This window comes from Mercenaria mercenaria, chromosome 14 (assembly GCF_021730395.1).
Source record: "Mercenaria mercenaria strain notata chromosome 14, MADL_Memer_1, whole genome shotgun sequence".
Taxonomy (NCBI): Eukaryota; Metazoa; Mollusca; class Bivalvia; order Venerida; family Veneridae; genus Mercenaria; species Mercenaria mercenaria.
In genome coordinates this window covers 34,502,577-34,525,846 of record NC_069374.1, presented here as the reverse complement: position 1 = coordinate 34,525,846, position 23,270 = coordinate 34,502,577, and the positions used below count along the sequence as shown (strand labels likewise).

Below are 23,270 nucleotides of genomic sequence, written 5' to 3'. Positions count from 1 at the left end.
TGTTAACTTTCTTTTATGTATAATAAAATCTAGCAATAAAGATATATCATTGTTCAAAATACACAATAATTTATTACTTCTAAAAGCTATGTGCCTGAATGCATTTTTTATATTTTTGATAATACAAAACTGCAATAATGAGCTGGATGTAGCTTTGGAATTCACTTATTTTCTGGTGCGCAACTGAGATATGCAAAGGGAGGTAATAATACTTTTATAAACTTGCATTTCTAGTGAGTTTTAGGCAAAATATAAACTTGCATGCAATTCTTTAACAATCTAATACAGTAGTTATACTCATATTCATATAATTCCTTAGGCAAAATAAGTTTATTAGATCTATACTTATGCTGAAATAACGCTGTCTTGGTTTGGCAACCAGGATAGAAAAAAATAATTAAAAATATTTCCAGTAAAAATCTAACATGTATTAAAAACTCGATGATCACAAATACAGTCGAATACCGTTACCTCGATATTCAAGGGACTGTAAAAATTGCATCGACGTATCCGAAGTTCGACGTAATGATATCGACTATTAGGGACTACCTTGTACTTGTGTTGGACGTCTTTACTGTCATTATATTTAATGCTTTTTTCCAGAGGGCTTGAAAGGGGAAAGAAATAATATTAAACGTAAATATGATTTTCATTTTATTGACAAAAATATAACTTTTTTAATTTTTGAAAATATACATTTAAACATTAGCATTTTGATTCCTTCCCTAAACAAGTCTGAATGCAGCGGTAATGTTCCTAGTTGAGAAGTCATTTTGACTGTGCTTCGATAACGAAAATTTGCCAGTTAAATATAACGCATATTGTTACTCAATCCTAAATGGTAGATTTTTACTCCGTCAAACAGAAAATATTTCATCCAAATTAGTTGTTATACTGGAAAACAGCTTTCCTGCTTGCATGGTGTTTTATAAGACTAATTATTGGGAATTAAATGCAAAACTTCCTGACATTTAAATTGGATTAAAGATTAAATAACAAACAAAACAAACACACAGACTAACTTGAATATAATTAATACATCACCGGACAAGAGTAGGTTGATTTTCACACCTTACAAATAACATTGATATTTTTTGACAAACTGTGATATCGACGAAACCAGGTGTAAAAAACAGTACAGGTAAGTTGACGGGACTGAAAAATCTCATCGAGCTAAACGAAATATCGAGCTAATCATATCGAGGTAATGATAAATAATTACATTAAGTTAAATAGGGAAAAATCGGGACCGACTCAAACACATCGTGCTAACCGGAGTATCGAGCTAACCGATATCGAGGTAACGATATTCAACTGTATGTATAAATGATTAGTTGTTAAAGTTTTGAACAACTCTTTTTTTATACTGTTCTGTCCAATAGAGTTGGATACTTAAGATATTCTAAAGGAGTTGCCCCCCTTCAAAAGAATACCATTTGTAAATAAATAAATGTAAACAATTGTCAAAAACGATGTTTTACCTGGTAATGTTAAGTTTTAACACTGGTACGTTGTTGCAAATGCATCAAAAGATAGACCTGTAACAGCTTTTTAAAAATGGTGAGCTTTTAAAGGCGCTGAACTGTCCATAAGTCTGGCCCCTTCATGCAGTCCCTTTCCGGAATTCAATACATACTAGTATATGAGTAAATTGACAATGAATAATATAAATGTTTTATATGCTGTTAAATTTTCACGTAAAACAATGCTTTCTTTATATGATTTGATGATGTTCGAACTTTTTTCTCCGAAACATGGACCTAACTCTTAACCACCTTTTAATGCATGACAATTTTTACAATCATATGGCCATTATCTCCCTACTATGCTTGATACTTTTTCCAGTTTTCTGCACTTTTTGAGAGGAAGTTTGAATCAACGATGGAGTCGTTTCCAACGTGAATGGTAGGATGCACGGACTTTTATTTGTATCAAAATGAAAATACTACGTTGTTTACTACTAGATATTGAAAGGCGGGTATCGCTCGCAAAATTCGAAAACTGATCGTTGTTAGTGAACACATATATTGCTGCATGCTAGTGTCCCATGTCCACGAACATGTCCAAATACCTACAAATCTGAGATCTGGAAATACCTAACATGACGTAAATGTGTCGTCATCTGTTTTGGAACAGCTCGTACGTCTATCTGTCCATACTTTCACGAGTAGTGTGGACTGTGAGGCGCACGTCGACTATTGTAATAGTGAATATTATTATTCGGAATAAAAGTACAGTTGTCAGTTCTTCAAGCGACAGTGAGAATCTAAAAAATATGGTGGTTGATATACTGCATTCTGTTATGTTGCTTTGACGTGCGCCATAACGAAATTTTGAAAATTTTATGTGTCATTTTGGCACACGCACCAACGCGAAACTAACACGACGTATCGAAACGCAGAACACGACAAAACGAAACATTTTATTTCGCGTCGGCATTTGCGTAATCAACTTGCGACGATTTGTTTTGGCATTTTTGCACGTGCGCAAATACGACATAGTTTCATTTTGTCGTGTTGGCGAGTGCGCGACTTCATGCACGTATGTAGCACATTTTGTAGTGAAATCCTGGCATGTGCACCAATGGGGAAACGGACAAAATCCCCCCTGGACAAAATCCCCCCTGCTATTTTTAATCTACCTGGACAAAATCCCCCCTGTGAAATTATCAAGGACAAAATCCCCCCTGTGAAAATAACAGGTAGGACAAAATCCCCCCTGTGATGCTTCAGTTTCATGTTTATATGCATTGCTACCAGTCTATGAAGAAACTTCATCAGCACTTTTAGATGTATGCTTAGTCAAGAACTTAAGACCAAACCCTGTGACAGTTGTGTGTGATTATGAACATGCCATACATAATGCTGTTAAGTCAGTCTTAGGTGATCATATTAACATTCAGGGTTGTTTTTACCATTTAACACAAAGCACATGGCGTAAGATACAGGCTGAAGGATTGCAGACCATCTATTCTGCACAAGAGGATATAAAGCACTTTTGTGGGATGATAGATGGTCTGGCATTCCTGCCTGTATCTGATGTCAGTGCTGGTATGACAGTACTAAGCGAATCAGTTCCTGATTGTTTGCAGGGCATTTTAGGTTATTTTGATTGTACTTATGTGTCAGGTGGATTCAGAGCTGTCCGTGGTGCCAACGGAATCCTAAGATTCAGAAGAACCCAACCTAGATTCCCATTAGAAACATGGAATGTACATCAATCTACAATGGAAGACAGACACAGAACCATCAACTTATGTGAGTCTTGGAACAATTCATTCCGTGTGCTAGTTGGACACAGTAATCCAAGTATGTGGACTGTGATAAACTGCCTGCAGAAAGACAATTGTCTGGTAGAGACTGAACTGGAAAGAGTTAAGAGTGGTGAACCAACAACCAAACAAAGGAAAAAGAACACAGCAGTTCATCAGAAGAAGCTTAAGACACTGGGCACACAGTATATTAATGGTGAAAAGACCATTGAGCAGTTCCTAACTGCAATTGGGAATTGCATTAGAATTGCTTAAGTGATACATGAAAGACATTCCATATATGATGAATAAAAGTAGATTGCCAAACTGACAGTCATTAAAGGTGATAATTATCTGATCCATGTTTTCAATGTTTTTAATTATGTTGTTTATTACGGTGCTTGCTATTTATGTAATTAAGTTGTTACATTTCCATTTGATATTGTAATAATATAAGAAGGTGCTTTAAACATGTGCTGTAAATATTTTTGATTGTATGTGTATATATGTTTTCATTCTGAAATAAAAATAAAAATGTTTCTGTTTTTAATCATTGGGACTTGATGTCAATCCTGGTTCCGATCTGCAGTTTCCACCAATCCCAATTCTGAGGATAGTCTCTTCCCTGGAACAATACCAAGATACAAGGGGGATTTTGTCCACCTAAAAAATAGCATAAGGGGGATTTTGTCCTACTTGTTATTTTCACAGGGGGGATTTTGTCCACCTTGATAATTTCACAGGGGGGATTTTGTCCAGGTATATTAAAAATAGCAGGGGGGATTTTGTCCTGGGGGGATTTTGTCCTAGACTCGCACCAATGCGAGACACCGAAACATTTTATTTTGTCTTGGCGCATACGCCAAAACGAAATCTTTAATGGCCCGCAAGCAATTGCTAAACAACGAAACAAATTCATTTCGTCTTAGCATGCATGCAAACATGCCAAGACGGAACTTTTGTTGATGGCATGCGGGCAAGCACCAAATAAAATGTGTTTTATGTTTCGTTAAATCACGTTGTTAGTTTTGTTTTGTCGCAAGTCCGCAGTGATTTGGAGGATCCAGCTGGTTATCAAATTTGACCAAGATATTAAGTTTGGTGAATAATGGTAAGAACTGTCCAAGCTCGAGAACGGACAATCATTCGGTGGATGCTATCTGTCACCGCAGGTGACCCACAGTATATCTAGGGCAAAAATGTAGAACTAACTTGGCAAATAAGTTTACAAAATTTATTATTTATCTAATCACTAACATTGGAATTTCAATTATCATAAAAATACAAATTTATCATAAATTACACATTAAATTTTATCATAAAATACATACAATATTTCATAAATAATGAAGACTATACGCAACTTAACATACACAAACATAAATATAGTATCACGGGAAGACATATTCTTGCAGCTGCAGCTTTTATAATTTAAACTTTCTTTCATCTTGTATGTACACATTAGAAATTTAGATTACCAACTAGAATTGTGCCCATAGGACAGGGATGCCCCCACATACTGCACATTTTCATATAAAGGTTCTTCAGCTATGCAACTTTGAACCCATTCCTTCAAAGAGTACGAGGAGTTGAACACACAAAATTTCTTCACTATGACCCGTTTTGTGAAATTAAGAAAGGGCCATAATTCTAGTAAAAATAGCCAGAGAAAAAAGTACAAGTGCATTCCATATCTAAGCTTTAGGCCTTGAGGTTTTAGACAAGGCAACTGACCCCACCGGTGGTGCAAACTTGAACTCAGGGGCACAAATTGAACACACAGACAACCACTACAGAATGTTTCAAGCCAAATATCTAAGCTTCATGGCTCAAGGTTCCAGACAAGAAATATTTTCTGATGTTTTTCCAATATATTAAAGTCTATGTAAAACATGTGAACACCTGGACGGGGTCAAGTTTGACCCCTTGGGCATTAATGATACAAGCAGAGGAAAAATACAAACTGCTACATGCCAAATATTTAAACTCTGGGCCTTAGGGTTTCGCATAGAACATATATGTATGTCACTGTAAAATAATAAAGTGAGTAAAAATAAAAACTAGATACTGGTAAAAATGCAAGAAGAAAGTAAATTTTCTGTATTATTTCAAATGCATTGCAATGGTTTACTACCTGCTGCACAATATTTTTGGTTATCTATAAGAATATCTTGTAACAAGAGGACCATGATGGTCCTGAATCGCTCACCTGTCTCCACATGACCCAATTTTCATGAAGATCCATTGAAAAATATGGCTTCTAGAGAGGTCACAAGGTTTTTCTATTATCTGACCTAATGACCTAGTTTTTGAAGGCACATGACCCAGTTCTGATCTCGACCTAGATATTATCAAGGTGAACATTCTCACCAATTTTCATGAAGATCTCATGAAGAGTATGGCCTCTAGAAAGGTCACAAGGTTTTTCTATTTTTATACCTACTGACCTAATTTTGGCAACATGTGATCCAGTTTCAAATTTTATCTAGATATCATCAAGGTGAACATTCAGACAAATTTTCATGAAGATCCATTGAAAAATATGGCCTCTAGAGTGTTCAAAAGGTTTTTCTATATTTAGACCTACTGACCTAGTTTTTGACCACAGCTGACCCAGTTTCGAACTTGACCTAGATATCATCAAGATGAATATTCAGACCAACTTCCATACAGATCCCATGAAAAATATGGCCTCTAGAGAGGTCACAAGTTTTTTTTTATTATTTGATATACTGACCTAGTTTTTGATGGCATGTGACCCAGCTTCGAACTTGACCAAGATGTCATCAAGGTGAACATTCTGACCAATTTTCATGAAGATCCATTGAAAAGTATGGTCTCTAGAGAGGTCACAAGATTTTTCTATTTTTAGACCTACTGACCTAGTTTTTGACCACAGTTGACCCAGTTTCAAACCTGACCTAGATATCATCAAGATGAACATTCAGACCAATTTTCATACAGATCCCATGAAAAATATGGCCTCTAGAGAGGTCACAATGTTTTTTCATTATTTGACCTACTGACCTACTTTTTGAAAACACGTGACCCACTTTCGAACTTGACCTAGATATAATCAAGGTGAACATTCTGACCAACTTTTATGAAGATCTATTCATAAGTATGGCCTCTAGAGAGGTCACAAGGTTTTTCTATTTTTAGACCTACTGACCTAGTTTTTGACCGCACGTGACCCAGTTTCGTACTTGACCTAGATATCATCAAGATGAACATTCAGACTAACTTTCATACAGATCCCATGAAAAATATGGCCTTTAGAGAGGTCACAAGGTTTTTCTATTATTTGACCTACTGACCTAGTTTTTGACGGCACGTAACCCAGTTTCGAACTTGACCTAGATATCATCAAGGTGAACATTCTGACCAATTTTCATGAAGATCTTGTGAAATATATGGCCTCTAGAGAGGTCACAAGGTTTTTCTATTTTTAGACCTACTGACCTAGTTTTTGACTGCACGTGACCCAGTTTCGAACCTGACCTAGATATCATCAAGCTGAACATTCTGACCAATTTTCATAAAGATCCCATGAAAAATGTGACCTCTAGAGTGGTCACAAGCAAAGTTTACGCACGGACGGACGGACGGACGCTGCGCGATCACAAAAGCTCACCTTGTCACTTTGTGACAGGTGAGCTAAAAATCTTATGTCAATAAGTTTGTACCACTAGTCACTTTCAGCGTACTCACTTTTTATTGATTTTGAGAGAAATTGTTTTTTGCCTAAAATGTGTCGGTTAGTCCCTTTAAAGTGTACACTCAATTTCAATAAAATTGTAGCACTGCAGGTATGCTGCTTGTAAACAAACAAAACATCTTCAATTATCATACAGTCTCTTTATGAAACGTCAGCTTTTTTGTTCCAAGAAAATGGTTGTTTTTACAAGTAAAGCCATACAAGATTTTGCCTCTCTGAAGGTTGAAAACTTCTAAAACATTTTACTTTGAACTCTTTCATAACATTCATGTTTTATTAAGCAATGTGTTCTACCAGACTAGCCTAAATTAAAATCCACCTATTTACAAATAATATTCAATATAACTAATACTTGAAAAACAAAATTCACATAATATATAACAAAGTACAAATAGTCATAAAGCGATAATCATAATTATTTATAATAATGCCATTATGTAACTCTTCACAGACATTTAGCGTATTTCCTGCCGAAGACCAAGTTTGGTAAAGATCCGTCATGTGATTCACAAGATGTTGTTTTAAAGTTTTTTTTATCTATTTTGGGTTCTTTTGAACAGACCTGAGAAAGGTCTATGTAAGGCTGTTTTCTGTCTGCAGTACCATTTAGTTTGCATAGTCATGTGCAGGACAGACATTATACTGGGTTCATTACATCAATAAAATTTCACCAACATGCAATACTACCCTAACAGCTGGTTTCATAAGAGGTAAAATGTCATAGCACACAGGTCAGGTTTACAAGTATAAATCTATAGCCTTCAGTGTGCAAGACAGACATTATACTGGTTTCATAAGGTCAAATTTCACCAAAATGCAATAATAATCAAACAGCTGGTTTTAGAAGAGGTAAAAGGTCTGAGGACACAAGTCACTCTTACAAATATATATTTATAGCCTTCAGTTTTCTGTAATGTTTATTGCTTATAATTAACAATTACAAATACTTGTGTATTGCACATGCCATATACAGGTAAAAATAAAACACATACAAACATCACAACAGCTGATATTTCCTGTTGTCAAGTATAACAAATTGCCCCACTTGAAATATATGAATGCCATACTGATATAAGTATATGTACAGAATTTCACTGTGTGAATAACATTTTAATCTACAACCAGTGACCACCTTCAATGTCGAATAATTCATTGATAATAAAAATTTTGACGTGTCACTGAATTCTGACGTATCATTTTTATTATCCCAATGCTCTTATGCAAAAACTATTTCATTTTAAATCAGATTTTTCAACAATACCTTTTTCTTTAAAATGCAATTAACTGATTTTGATAAACAAAATTGTATTTTATAAAACCAGCCTTTCATACAAAGTGAAACTTGCTGACCAGTGTCACTACAGTTTAACTTCGTTCGCTCGACCTAGACGGGACCAGCATAATTTATTCCAGTTGTTGGTAGTTCAAGCCATCGAACAAAAAACATTGTACCGGGATTTTGCCGAGACCGGACGTTGAGTTCAAGCAAATTAAGTTTGACATTATATAATTAGACTCGGTACAAGTCACTGCAATTCTTTTTTTGTAATATCATTTTTAATACATTAATGTTTCTATCTAATTTGCTTCATCTAATTTGCTTCAGGAGTGGCAAAGACATGAACTCCTGTAAGAATTTGTGAACAAGCAATAATAGTGGTAAGATAAGCAATACATCTATATATCATAGGTACAGGTTTCAGAAGCCTAAAAACCTTTCAATGTTTTTGCATTTAAAAAAAATTAAGATTCTGCTTAGTTTTCACATATATATGATGCAACCATTGTGGACTTTATAAATGCTTGATATCAGTTTTCAAGTCTAATATATTTTCTATGTCAGATTTGTGTTACATGTCAAACCGTAAGTACATGAGGATACTAAAACATGCTATCTCTGATAAGTAATTGGCACTTTGTATTCAAACTGTATATGAATTCAAACTGTACAGTTAAACTTTGTTCCCTTGAACTCCACTGGACCGGCAAAATTTGTGCAAGTTATCGGTACCTCGAGCTAGCGAACGAAATGCACTATATAGGGATTTTGCTGTGACCTGACAATGAGTTCGAACCAAGGATGGTGTTCAAATTATCTGGATTCAAGTGAACTAAGTTCAACTGTATATGAATTTCAACTGTATATGAATTTCAATTGTATATGAAGTAGTATGGAAGTATAATGGTGCTGTGATCATTTGTTGGCCTGCTGTACTTGACTTCCTGCTACAGCCAGCACTTTATCTCCAGAGGCTGAAAATACATCATCAATTATTTTTATATGCAAGATGCTTATTTGGTGTGAAACACTTTTACACATTAATATATAAATAGGTTGCACCAAGAGTTCACTCAAACGGCAGATTTCAGGCTTTTAATGGCTGCAGTAGACCTCAAATGCCTCTCTGGGCATTATCTAAGGCACAGACAGGTACCTTGGTAGAGCCAATAACCTTGCATAAACAAGCTGGATAGCTTTGTCATGTGACAATTGAAGCTGGGCTTGAACCCAAACAGTGAAATCAAGTCTTGTTACCTTTGCCACTCTGGCATAGCGGCCCCTGGTAAACACTTTAAATGAGTAAATTTGGCTAGTTACAGGGCAAGCTAGTTAGTAAGCTGAATACTGAATGATATAAGAATGTACATGTATATAGCACTTTCCATGGCAACCTTGAGATGTGATGCTTTATGTATTTAGTAACTAATCAGTTCTGAACCAACGAAATTAAATATATTAAACATACCCAAAAGTATAAATTTTAACTGATTTTATTGGTTAATAAACTGTAGATAGCAGCTATTTGGCTATCAAACCAATGAAATTCACTTATTTGCTATGTTAAATATTTATCATCAAATGGTCACAGAACTCTCCAGAGACGGACCTCATGTAATCCTCTTCGTGACAAACAGGTTATCAATCAGGTATAATCTCTTTTACAGGAACACAAGACTGGACAGCAGTTTAACCTTTAGCCTGCTGGCAGTAAGTGGTTTTGCCTTTGTGACCAGTGCAGACCGAGATAAGCCTGCTGCACTGGTCACTATTCAGTCAATAAATTTTAAGTGAACACCCCTTTGATAAACAAGTGGTACAGTACAACCTCTCCAGAGCGGCCCTCTCTTAAGCAAAAACCTCTCTATAACAACATCATCAAAATTTCCCTAAATTGAAATATACTATCAAATTTACCACCTCTACATAACAGTCAATATTTGTATCTCCCAAAGGGTGTTGCTCTACAGAGGTTGCACTGTACTGTCTAAATTGACTGATGGACCAGTCCATCTAAGAAATTTAGCAGGGTAAAGGTTAACTTACCTAATGTTTCTGAAACTTTTTCAAACTCCTTTAAACTGGCACTGGAGTTACTTTGTAAGTATGCCTCCTCTTCTTGGGATAAAGTTTCTCCCAATTTCTTCAGAGCTGTTAAAATTTCTACAGACTGACCTACTGCTTGACTTTTGGGAATTTTACCAATCTTCTCATCCCTGTGGATCTACAAAAATATAGAGTATATGTAAAAATGTTACTTTAATAACAAGAGCAGCTGCTAACACTCATCTGAACACATCTTACCTACTGATGATAAACTTATGTATATACAGTTTAAAAGCTATCGCTATTATACATGTAGTATCCAAGAAAAGTGGACCTCAAAGACATACCAAATATAAAAGCCCTATGAACTGTGGTTTTGGACAAGAGGATTTTTAAAGTTTTTCCTTTTGGTTGCCATGGCAACCAGAGTTCTGCTTGGAATTCAATTCTTCAATGAACAATTTTGAAAGGGGGCCACCCAAGGATCATTCCTGTGAAAGTTAGTGTAATTCTGCTCAGCGGTTTTCAAGAAGAAGATTTTTTTAGAAATTGTTGACGGGCAAACGACGCACACCGGACATCGAGCGGTAACAAATGCTCACCATGAGCCTTTGGCTCAGGTGAGCTATTAAAAAACAAGAAGGTCATTTTATTTTTTGGTAAGCACCCTTTTTAACAGTTAATGGTACTGTCCAAATTGAAAGATGGACAAGTTCATTATAGAAATTTAGCAGGGTAAGGGTTAAAAACAACATGACATTTCAGGATACTGTAACTGATACAATCTAAACTAATATCATTCTGACTTACTTCTGCCAATCGTTCCCGTAACTGACCCGGTTGTTTCTTGGCAAACATTCTGATAACTTCTGGTGTTTTGAAAGCTTCTGATATAGCCGCCTGGATAGCCTTAAAAAGACAATTACATTTTGTATAAAGATCTGAATAAATAAAACAGAACAACAGTGATTCAAACTTTACCATCTGTGATTTTGCAATTTAGATAAAAATAAATAGCACAAGCTCCTCTTGCTTAACATCAGCAACACTGTGTGTAATCATTGACTCTAGCTAATTTTTACAAAGATCTATCATACACAGTCTGATATAGCTGCTATTTCCAAACAAGAGGGTCAGAAGGCACTAAACATGCTCATCTGACACTGACCTGTTGACTTTATATTGTATCTGTCATGACACACCTTTTCATTAGATGCAACAATTTTATTTAGCACAATAAACATTCCAAATTTTATCACTAAATATAACAGGCAAGACCCTGGCAAGAAAAACAAAGTCAAGCAGAACTATTTGCAAATACTTGTCATGATGCTTTTGATCAGGAGTTAAGCCAACACCCAGGCAGTGCATGAGATTAAGTTGTTTAAAGGTTTTACTTTTGTAGCTCCAATTGCCTCGAAGTGCAGTACAGCAAAACCATCTTGAAAGGCTCATAAAAGGATGCTACAGACAAAGTTTGGTGAAGATTCATCAAGTGATTCATGAGAAAACCATTAGAGGTCTACATAAAAATGCAACAGTTGGAGGAAGACCAGAGGATTTGATCTAGTGACCTAGTTAAAGATCTCAGGTGACCCAGTTTACAACCTGACCTTTTTCATGGAGAAAAACATTGTGACATTTTTTATAAAGATCAAATGGACAATGTGGCCACTACAGTGTTAACAAGGTTTTTCTATGATTTGACCTAGTAACAAAGTTTAAGACCTCAGGTAACCTAAATTTCATAAAGACAAACATTCTCACAAAGTTTTATGAAGATGGGGTAGAAAATGTGGCCTCTAAAGTGCTAAAGTTTTCCAATTAACTGACTTAGTAACATAAGCTTTGACCCCAGATGACCCAGTAGCAAACTCATCTGAGATTTTATTGAGGGTAACATCCTGACCAAGTTTCATTAAAGATTTGGCCAAAGTTGTGACCTCTATAGTGTTAACAGTCAAATGTTGACTACAGACAACGACGGACACAGGGTAATCACAATAGCTTACCTTGAGCACTTTTTGCTCAAATGAGCTAAAATGACATAATTCTGCTGGCAGGCCCCTTTAAGTAAATTTGTACAATTTATGCTAGCAAACCTACCAACTGCATACTGTTCAACTCATCAACCAGACTCAAATCTCCACCCATCATCTTATCCAGGGACTCTTTAAATTCTTTCAACTGTTCTATTGTATCACTCTTTGTATCTTCATACTCTTCAGCATCAAGATCATCCCTGGAAAATCGTTACTCATAAAGAAACATAGACTTTACCAGAAGGGAATCTGACCGAAACATGTATTGCCTTTCATAACAGACTCAAATTAGACGTATTAAGTAATTTCTGTACAACTGTGCTGCTAACATCTACATACTAATAATATGAGGTGGCTGTCTTTAAACTGAGATACAAGAATACCTTTTAATAAAATTCAACTTCAAGTTTAAAGGCTTTAAACTTAAACTTGAGACACGTCTTGGACTACACTCTTCTGTTTAGTCAACTTCAGAACTGAGCTAAGAATCAACCAATCAAATGCCAGAATTTTAAGACTGGTTTCTATTTTGAATTTTATAACCTTAGACCCTGACAATTCAACAGAGAAATATTGAACTATTGTTTATCTCATTCACAGCAGAATTAAAGACAAACATTATTTCTTGTTTAATGATTACATGCAGAATTTGTTTTAATAAAGAAAAAAAGTTCTAGGTTCTTTACATCTACACATTTTGCATATTCCTCATACATTAAGAATACAAAACACAAAATGTACTTTAATTCCTCTAAATCTGTAAGTTGTTGCATCAGTCGCTCTAACTGTTCCTCCAAGTTTGATTTCAACTTTGATGTCTCCTGCCTGCCTCTTGATGCCATGCTGTATTCTGATACCAAGTACTTCTTGCTGGCTGTCAACACTAGATAGGGGCCCTCTTCTTGAAAGCCTACAAGTCAAAATGTCATTTATTTGAGGCATATTTACTTGAATAATTATTTTTTAATATGATTGTGGTCAGTTAGCTTAACAGAGTTGAATAACTTTGAACAGGCTTACTGAAAATATCAAACATAACAATTCATATGAAAAGTAATAAAATCAGGGCGGGTTCAGGATTTAGATTAGGGGTGGGGAGATGGGGGTGGGGTAGTTCTATAAATAAACATCGGACTTCAATATTTTACGATTTTGACATTTCATATTAGTCCAACGCTTTATCGAAGTTATAAATTTCCCGGTAGAGCTTTCCGCAAAATACCTTGCGGAAGGTTTTACAAGTTCACGGTGGAAGTGACTAAAAAGTGACAGCTAAATACCAACAACAGACAAAGAAACCTATTTTACAAATCCATTGAACATACTGTCTTACTGAAAGTACCGAAGATCTGTCCACAGTTTGAAAGTGAAATTTACATCCATTCACTTTTGCAACAAAACACGAAACTGTCAAATTTTCTTTATTATAAAGAATGATTTTAGACGAAAAATATTCTCATGGTCGGATTTTATAAAAAATGCAGCCTGTTACTAAGGTATTGTCTATATAGTGTGCATATGATTATAATCAATAGGTGTAACCAGCATTTATTGGTTGTAATTAAATTAAAATTATTTCATCAAGTTATAAGTTCATATCAAAGCAGTTTAAAAGGCTAGTCCACATGCATTCGGCGGTACAAGTGCATTAAATAATGGCTGCAGATTTTTTACTAGTGCCGTACCGGTAGGTTAAAGTTAACGTATTTGTTTTTGTCTAAGCATGTATAATTGATTCTATATATTTTTTCAAAGTTGTATTGTTCATGATATTTAATTAAATTATGCTAGAATAGCCTGTGTAATGCTTCGGGGAAGTGATTCGTGGTGCAGTTTTAATTACGGTAAACCAATAAACCAAGTGTTTGAGGGTTTTCCTACATTACACTTCAATAAAATAAGGTTGAAATTTTTGCTATGCAAATGGATGTCATTCGATTAAACTTGACACAGGGACATGTTGAACGTCCAAATATTAAAAGGCACCCTGTGCAAGTTTAATGTTATTGAACCAGGGGTGGGGGGATGGGGAGAGGAAATTTCTTTGGTTTCCAAGGAAGCAGGTCTAGTAAAGAAAGACCAATTTTTGAAATTCAGTGTAAGGTTAGCAGAGGCGGATACTCTGCCAATAAATAAAGGAAGAGAGGCTATTCGTACGGCTCTCCCGTACAAGTAGTGAAATAGCCCGCAGGTGGCTATTTGTACAGCAGTTTTGTATTACATTGTACTGAAGTCATTCAACTGATACATTTTCAACCGATTTCTTTACTTTTTCAATCATACATCCACAGCCTGAGAGGCTATTTGTACAGGACCGTACAAACAGCTACTTCCATTAATGTTGCCTACTGATATGAGGGCCTACACTCTAACTAAGTCCCTAAAAGGTTCACCTAACAGTATAAAGCTTGTTAAATGTGGACAGTACAGCTACGTTTATGGGCCTACTATCATTGCACACAACAGCACAAGTGCACACAATGACCAGCACAAGTGCACACAATGACAATGTGTGAACTATGTGTGTCACAGTAACTCTCTACATGTGTCTGTTAGTAACTTAGTATCCATCTTATACAGCATATTTTTATTCCTGACATTATTTTTCTAAATGCCGGTAAAAGTGTCAACCATAAAATGCTAACATATACCTTTCAAATATCAAAATTCAATCAATTTCGTCACTTGTATGTGAAAAGTGAAAGTTGAAGTTTGTACGAGGTAGCTTATACCATTGTCAATTCATCTAAATTCAAAGTTAAATGAAATCATGGAACAGTTTCAAAGTGTTTTATAGGAGGAAAATAAACACTATTGTCGAAAAATAAACATTTTGTGTTTTTCTATCACATGAAATGGTAAGTTTTTAATATTTTATACGTTTTAAGAGGCATTACAAAAGCGCGCCATATGTCAAATTGTAGGCATAATAACACTAAATTGCCATAATTAACTTTTTTTTTCGTGGAGTTCATATCCCAGGGCATTATCAATCATATCAGGACAAAACTGAACCTGGGAAAGATTAAAAAAAAAACTTAAATTGCTAATTTATTGATGAACAAACGGTTTATACTATAGCTAACAGAAGCTATTTGCCGACAAAACAAGACTATCTTTTAACATGCAAAAAAGAACAACATGTACTGACGGTAAGAGCGAAATAAATATAAAACATTGTACAGTTAATTAAAAGCATTAATCGGTGAAAACATTCAATAAGGCAAGAGCTGGCAAAACATATAAATATATTTCAAACAACATACTCTAATCTTGATATGGTTAATCTTCTTAATTACTTTGTACAATGTCATAGCTAGGTTGCAAATAAATAGATAAATAAATAAACTATATTGCAGATACATATTGTCTATTGTTTCGTTGTCCATCTTAAATACCATCTAGTAACGGAACAATTAATATTTCAAACAACATACTCTAATCTTGATATGGTTAATCTTCTTAATTACTTTGTACAATGTCATAGCTAGGTTGCAAATAAATAGATAAATAAATAAACTATATTGCAGATGCATACTGTCTATTGTTCCGTTACTAGATGGTATTTAAGATGGACAACGAAACAATAGACAATATGTATCTGCCATTAGTTTATTTATTTATTTATTTGCAACCTATGCATGACAACAACAGACACATATTGATGACGACAATAGAGAGGCACCAAACCTTGGTCCTCCCAGCTCCTTGTCCTTTCTAACTTATCTAATACTACACCCAGTCGAAATCGAAGATGTCCTCAAATCATTAAAAGTTGATAAAGCAGCAGGACTAGATGTTATTGATCAGTAACAGACTCCTACGTGAAATTTCTCCTAAGGTCTCTTTCCCTCTTTGTGAATTATTTAACACATCTTTACAAACTTGTACAATGCCCAATGATACCGTCTATATATATGGAAAGGGACACATGCGACAACTATTTACAAGCAAGGTGGCGCATTACTTCAAAGAAACTATCAGCCAATTTCTCTTTCAAAATATAAGTCTAAAGATGTTTGAACTTGTGGTATTTAAACCAACAACTAACAACAGCTCAGTCCAATTTTATTCCAGGTGACCCTACTGTCAGTCAACTGGTCCCTATTAATGACACACTTTGCAAATGGATCGAGAGCCCAAAGGCCTTTATTGCAACAACTGAGGCCAAAAGAAGCTTGTACTTTTTTTTGGAAAGAATATTTTCATATCCTCCATCCTTAAATGTCAAAGCTGTACGTATCCATATTTTGATATTAAACATCTGTTTGTGATAGGAGTGGTTATACTCGCTATTAAAAATACAAGGGTAAAGTTTACATCTACCAGTTTTTTCACTGTTTGATTATAGTAACTATCTGATTTCAGTAAATGTGTGTTTGTCAAACAATGTCATCAATAAGGAGTTCATCGAAAAGGAGTAAAGATCAAACCTGATATTTAAGGTCAAATGTCAAATTTATGTGACCCCCCCCCCCCCCCCCCCCCCCCCCCCCCACACACAAAATTGGCATATTTGAAATCTATACTTATTCTTAATAAATAGTTTGTCATAATAAGTCACTGATCTTTATTTATGTAATGTGTATACATCAGACAAAGTTATCAGTGCAATATATTATCACAAAAAGTCAAGGTCAGCCCTGATAATTGGAGGTCAAAGTTCAATATCGTGCTAAAATTAGAAAAATAACATGTTTACATTTTCTTCTTTGTTAAAATGTCTTACTATTAAAGTCACTTATGTAAATTCATTTTAAGGCAAAGTAAGCAGTGCAGGTGTAATTCCCAAACTTTCAAGGGCAAAACTAATATCAAAGGTTAAATTTGTGCGGAAAATCGGATAAATAGCTTCTTTTTCACAATATAATTTTATTGTTCAAAGATATTTTTGTTATTATTTGCAGCTGCTCGTTATTCATTTTTATGTAAACAGATCGTTGTTAATTTTTATATATATTATATATGTCAGACACTGTCATTGATGAAGAGATCATCAAAACTTGGTCAAGGTCAACCCTGATATTACAGGTCAAAGGTCATTTTTGCGTATAAATTCAAAAGGTAGCATGTTTCCTTATTTTTTTTTGTTAAAATATGTTGTCGTTATAAGTCACTATTATCAATTCATTTTAATGTATACATGCCAGGCAATGTCAGCAGTGCATATCTTATCCTAAAACAGTCAAAGGCAAACTTAATATCAAAGGTCAAAAGTCAAGTTTGTGGGAAGAGTCGCAAAAATATCTTCTCCTTTTTTGCATTGACTTTTTATTGTTACTCGTTATAAGTAACTGATCACGATTTTTTGTTTTTATGTATATATAACAGACAATGTCTGTGATGAAGAAATGATAAAAAATGGGTCAAGGTCAAACCTGATATTAAAGGTCAAAGGTCATTTAAAAAAATGAAGATAGTAAATGTACTTTTTTTTCAAAATTGTCATGTCACAAATCAGCCACCATAGTTATCGCCACAAGATCATACATACCAATGTATATATTCTAATGTCAATCTTGATGACAATCAATTGAAGCTGGATCCCTTAACTACACAAAACTATAAGACCACATACAAAAGTATTGCTCTAAAGTATATGGGAACTAACTCGGGTGTAAATCTGTTTTGGTCCACCAAGAATTTTGGAGATGTTATCAAAATGCAATTAGTTTTAACTGAAAGAAACCTGACAATGAAACTAGAGCATTTTTTGTAAACAGTATATTCAACAAATACACCCTATGGAGTTGTGACCATATGTAAAGCACTTCGGTTTCTGTTAGATTATATATTTACTAAATTAATTTGGCAATAAAACATACAGACAAGTGATTGGTATACCTATGGGGAGTAACTGCGCCCCACTCATTACTGTTATAAACGGGATTTCATGCTCAGTTTGTCCACTGATACAAAGTTTGACATTGTTGAAGCATTTAATGGGACATCGAGGTACCTTGATGATTGAGTCTGGGAGATCATTTATATAAAGTAGGATGAAAAGGTTCCCAAGGACAGACTTGGCGCACACCGGAACTATTGCTACATAATTCACATGTTGATCATTTTGCGTTATCTCAATATTTACTTCACATATATGTTCTTTTAGTCTCCTTTAAATAGGGCATGGGTTGGTTGCCTAATTCTTTTACGTTGTCTATATGGTTTTCAGTCAGTGTCCATTTACACAGCTATACATAAACTGCTATATGCTTTCGTTTTGGGAAGCTGTGTTCGTGGAACGTCGCTATTCCATTTGAATCATTGCCTTTGTTTTATTTTTGCAGACTGGGAACATAAGATAATCTCCTGGCAAAAAATAAGACTTAACTACTAGTTTAATGAATGTCTTATCCGTTTAAATTTAAGTTTGTGTGTTTATATATTAATTACCATTATTTATTCGATTTGAATGCCAGAATAAATCGAATTAATGCTCAATGCGCTTTGGTGTTTTTTGACATTATATCTTCAAGTTTCGAGGACATGGAGGGGAAAAGTGTGCATTTGCTTGCAGCGACGGACCCGTGGTGGTCATGTTATCAAACCAGTAATGGCTATATAATACTTGTATTGGCTGTTTATCAATTCGGAACACGTCTATGACAGATGTCCTCACTAGTCTTTAATTTATGATAATACGACAGGTGTTCTGACTGCGTAATATTTTTGTTTGTACAGCAAATCACGTGGAAAAGTACTTTATAATTTATTCTTTTATTTTTATGTCAGTAACAACGTCTTTTGTTAAAAGCTGCAAATCCACTTTACTAAGTCAATGCTAAAAAGAACACGCAAAGCTAATGACTTGCTAGCTTTCAGGAAGATAAGCTGACTCCTTCTGAATTGAACAATATGGTAAATGATAATGTGCTTCGATAAGAAAACCAAATATCAAACTGTATGGTACTGGTATGAACACAAGCCCAATGACGAAACATAAAAAGTAAAATGAAGATTGATGGATTAACGTCTGTGTTAATTTTGTTTGTTAGTCACGTACGCGGACAGTGCTTCTATACGGGTATGTAACTTTGACAACAAAACAAACGTTCTTGTTGACTACAGAACATATTGTTCATTGTTCTTACTTGCTAGGCCTTTTATAAAGATACATTGTAATAGGTTTGACATGTTTTAATTGATATCTATTTCTTATTACATAAATGTATCGGATATTGGCAAATCATATAAGGAGGTCAAGGACGGTCGTTTAGTTCATATATCGCAGGTGAGAATTCTGTGTTTAAAAAGTCTCATGTAACTTCTACATAAGTCTCATTCCAAACATTGTCCATACATATGCAACGCAGTGAAGGAAGCGTTCATTTCTTCGGAAACTGTACTGGGGATCAATTATTATGTACCCAGTTAATTTTCTGGCGTTGGTTTTCATTTGAAAGCATATCAGAATGCTATACTAGTATAAAGTATATACTAGTATAAAGTACGCATAAAATACGCATACAATTGAGATTGCACATGCAACTCGGTCTGTTGTGTGGATCAATATTTATTTATTAATATATTGTTTTCGTGTGTAATATTTGTAAAGCACCAGGTATAAGATTTGATAAATTGTGTGTAACGTCGACAAGTAATATTGCAACATAAGCTCGATGAAGTTTTGATATTTTGTATCTTAGTTGTATTTCAATAAAATTATAGGTGATATGGCGACTTTCCGGTTTTCAGACACGGATGGACACCTGAGTACAGACCACCAACCTTCCGCAAGGCAGTTGGATGGTTTCTTCGCAAGAAAGAATTATTCACCTCCATGCGAGGGTTCGAATCCACAGCGTCCATAAATATTCCCCCATTATGATACGGCCCGACTTTCTAATTTGAAAAGTTTTTCCATTTATTTATGAAGGGACTTGCTATACAATCTTCGATAAAGGTATATCATACAGAGGAACTGTTGCCGTGACGAAGTCTGGTCAAAGTTGTATCCCGTGGAACCGTCATCTACATACCTTTACGTCAGATCGCTTCCGGTTCGACGGTCTAGACGCAAACTATTGCAGGAACCCTCTGGGGAAGCGTGGTGCTCCGTGGTGCTACAACTCTCCAACCGGAAAGGAAGATGAGAGTTGGGAATATTGTGAAATAGAAATGTGTGGTATGTGAGAACTTTTAAAGTAATTTCCTGCAACATTTTACACCCTTCTTGTTTATGCACAGATTATCCTACCATGAGCAAATTCCTCGAGCTTCTCAATTTAAATTAAAGAGCTTTACACAATTCGTAATTAAAATTTTGAGAATCATCTATATATTCTTTATTTAAGCTACTGTTCTTTCATCTCTGCTTTTTGTCAATAGATATGTACAGTGCAACTGGTATTAAGAGACCACCTAAGAGAAAGGCAAAATGTGGTCTCTTAACACAAATGACCTCTTAACCATTATCATACTGGACAGGATTGATTCTACCTTTGTCCCAGTGTAGATCATGATCAGCCCGCACATCCGTGCAGTCTGATCAAGATATGCACTGTTCGCCATTCAGTCAGTATCCTTTTGGTAAGCACACCTTTTAACAGTTAATGGTACTGTCCAAATTGAAAGATTGACAAGTTTATTATAGAAATTTAGCAGGGTAAGGCTTAATACAACATAATTTGTTCTTTAGCAAGACAAAAGAGAACTTCAAAAGTGGTCTATTAATAGACGCCGTCCCTGGAGCACGTCTGACTATATGTCCGATTTCTCTTTGTGGAGAAGAAATTCACTGAATTATATAAAAGCATCGGCTGTTACGATACATTCTTTAACCCACACATATCATGCAGCAAACTAATTGTGATAAAACGGCAAGTAACAAGAAAGAAAATGTCTAATTTTTTTCCAGATAAATGTTTGTTTCGGGGAGTCCAGCTCAAAACTGGAGACCGTTTCCACGATGGCTGTTCTATGTGCATATGTCAAACTTCAGGAATAAAGTGTGTGGAGTACGTTAAATTGATCATAATAATCAATATTATCCATGGCTTTTAAGTTTTTATTAAATGTTTCTTATCAGTTTGTTATAATGGAATATTTCTGTACTAAAAGAACGTTATCGATCCGTAAACTTGCACGAAGAAAAGGCACGTAGAGTAATATTTATATCTTACAGTTCGTCCAAGTTGCACTGCCAATGGAATTGCTCCATTTCGTTCAAATCTGGCCATTCTATTTTACATACAGTTGTCACATCAACTGTATGTATTAAATTTAATTGTCAAATGTTACGCTTTAATAGACTCCGTCTGGGCCTAACTGTAAGAGGCTTCGCTAACGCTCGCTCGAAATTAATAGCTTAAAACTGTTGTAGTCAACTTATAACCCATACATATACCTACTTGTTATAATACACTAAAATTTCGTGTATTGAAACAGTGATTTATTAATACTGGGGCCGAATATTCGGTGTGAAATAAAGATGTTTTAAATAACATTTTATACGGTTTCCCGTATGGGTCATCGTGCTATCGCTGTTGCATCTTGTGACCGTGTGCGACGACACAATGGTGATGACACCACAATACGAAAACACAATGTCGAATGAGTAAATGTGTGATGGCGATATAATGAATGCACGATGGTAAAGTCGTGACACTACGATTTCACGATGTTGGTGTCGTTCATAAGAAATGTTTCGTTCGGTTAAAGACCGATTTTCAACATTTTTTTTAAAATTACATACGGCTGTAAATTAACCTGATCGGCGTTACTGCATTCTCCAGAGTTATTATTCTGTTGGTACCTAACAACTTACCACATGGAACAAAGGTGGAATATATTTCCATTTGCCAGATTCTTAAAAATACTATCGAGCATGTTTTGAAATATTATAACTAACATATAAATAAATATTTCTTATACATGCATATGTAATTGAAAATTTGAATTACATTTCTTTTTATATCAGATGTGACGGAGGTCCACAATTTACAAACGAAATCGGTTGCTACGTGAAATATAAGCCCCAAGAACATTTCCCACGCTGTTGTCCCCGGATAGTGTGCCACGGAAAAGACAGAGATTTTAACCTGACGGAGTATTTCAACTATCTGGAACTAGTGCTTCGAACACATGTTGCTGCACAGTCACACACCAACCATACATCAAATGTCGGAAGCCAGGAAACAAACTTTCCAGTCTTACCTTAGTCAATATTTGTTTTATGTAAACTAATAAATTCCTCGAAATTTACCAGAGTTTTTTCGCTGACCCGGGTCTTCTCTTCATCTACGAAAAAAATGCACTTTTCACTAGAGTAAAAGTACATGACTTAGCTAAACTTCAGTGTTTAACATGTTCACTTTCCTTATCTATTGTAAAAATAAATCACTTGTGCAACAATTAAAACAATGTTTAGAGGTGAAAAAGAAAACAAATGTAACAAAACAACAGCAACAAATGAGTGATCCTGGTGGGGTTTGAACTCACGCCAAAAAAAAAAGAAAAAGAAAAACAATCTACAGTTTTAAGCACTGAACTACGGTGTATAATTGAAAGTTTTTTTTTAAAAAAAGCAGGGTTTCAATGATGAATATAAATCTCAGGATTATTAAACTTGAAGTGTTTTCTCTTATGAGAAAATTTACACCACTGTTACCCTGCCTATTGACTTAAATAAACTTCTATCTAGGTCTACATAGCAAGTAATAAAAAACAAAAATCACGTTTGATATAATTATGAATATTGGAACTGATAATAAGATAATATCAAAGAGAAGTATCTCAGTATTAGCTGTATTAGTATTTTGAAGTTATTATAAGGCATTTGTAAACACTGAACAGCATCTCTTTTAATTATTACCTGTTGTAAAAGGTGGTATTATAGATCACGGAAATAACACACTTGCTTCTCTGATAAAGTCTGACACTGTCCAATCATTGCACACTTAAAGATAACAGATTCGTAAATTGATTCCTCCA

At 34.9% G+C, this 23,270-nt stretch overlaps 2 protein-coding genes across 2 annotated transcripts; one reads left to right on the top strand and one right to left on the bottom strand.

Moving 5' to 3' along the window:
• Positions 1-4,470: 4,470 nt before the first annotated feature.
• LOC123527236 (protein LZIC-like) lies at positions 4,471-15,125 on the bottom strand. The gene is made up of 6 exons (XM_045306577.2): positions 14,987-15,125; positions 13,077-13,245; positions 12,400-12,535; positions 11,104-11,202; positions 10,294-10,471; positions 4,471-9,221 (listed from the first exon to the last, which is right to left on the bottom strand). The coding sequence occupies exons 2-6, from the start codon at positions 13,175-13,177 to the stop codon at positions 9,163-9,165; spliced, it is 573 nt and encodes a 190-aa protein (XP_045162512.2). The 5' UTR covers positions 13,178-13,245; positions 14,987-15,125; the 3' UTR covers positions 4,471-9,162.
• Positions 14,361-22,937, top strand: LOC128548162 (uncharacterized). Its single transcript, XM_053522586.1, has 4 exons — positions 14,361-14,433; positions 20,215-20,463; positions 21,196-21,295; positions 22,258-22,937. The coding sequence occupies exons 1-4, from the start codon at positions 14,361-14,363 to the stop codon at positions 22,496-22,498; spliced, it is 663 nt and encodes a 220-aa protein (XP_053378561.1). The 3' UTR covers positions 22,499-22,937.
• Positions 22,938-23,270: the final 333 nt, after the last annotated feature.

What these genes read in the sequence shown, in the direction of transcription:
- LOC123527236 (XM_045306577.2), bottom strand. Translation starts at nt 13,177, where the DNA reads ATGGCATCAAGAGGCAGGCAGGAGACATCAAAGTTGAAATCAAACTTG. An exon ending in ACAGATTTAGAGGAATTAAA is followed by an intron (nt 12,536 to 13,076) that starts GTACATTTTGTG and finishes ACGATTTTCCAG; the next exon opens with GGATGATCTTGATGCTGAAG. An exon ending in AGTTGAACAGTATGCAGTTG is followed by an intron (nt 11,203 to 12,399) that starts GTAGGTTTGCTA and finishes TGTCTTTTTAAG; the next exon opens with GCTATCCAGGCGGCTATATC.
- LOC128548162 (XM_053522586.1), top strand. Translation starts at nt 14,361, where the DNA reads ATGGGGAGAGGAAATTTCTTTGGTTTCCAAGGAAGCAGGTCTAGTAAA. An exon ending in ACCAATTTTTGAAATTCAGT is followed by an intron (nt 14,434 to 20,214) that starts GTAAGGTTAGCA and finishes TTATTTATGAAG; the next exon opens with GGACTTGCTATACAATCTTC. An exon ending in TCAGGAATAAAGTGTGTGGA is followed by an intron (nt 21,296 to 22,257) that starts GTACGTTAAATT and finishes TTTTTATATCAG; the next exon opens with ATGTGACGGAGGTCCACAAT.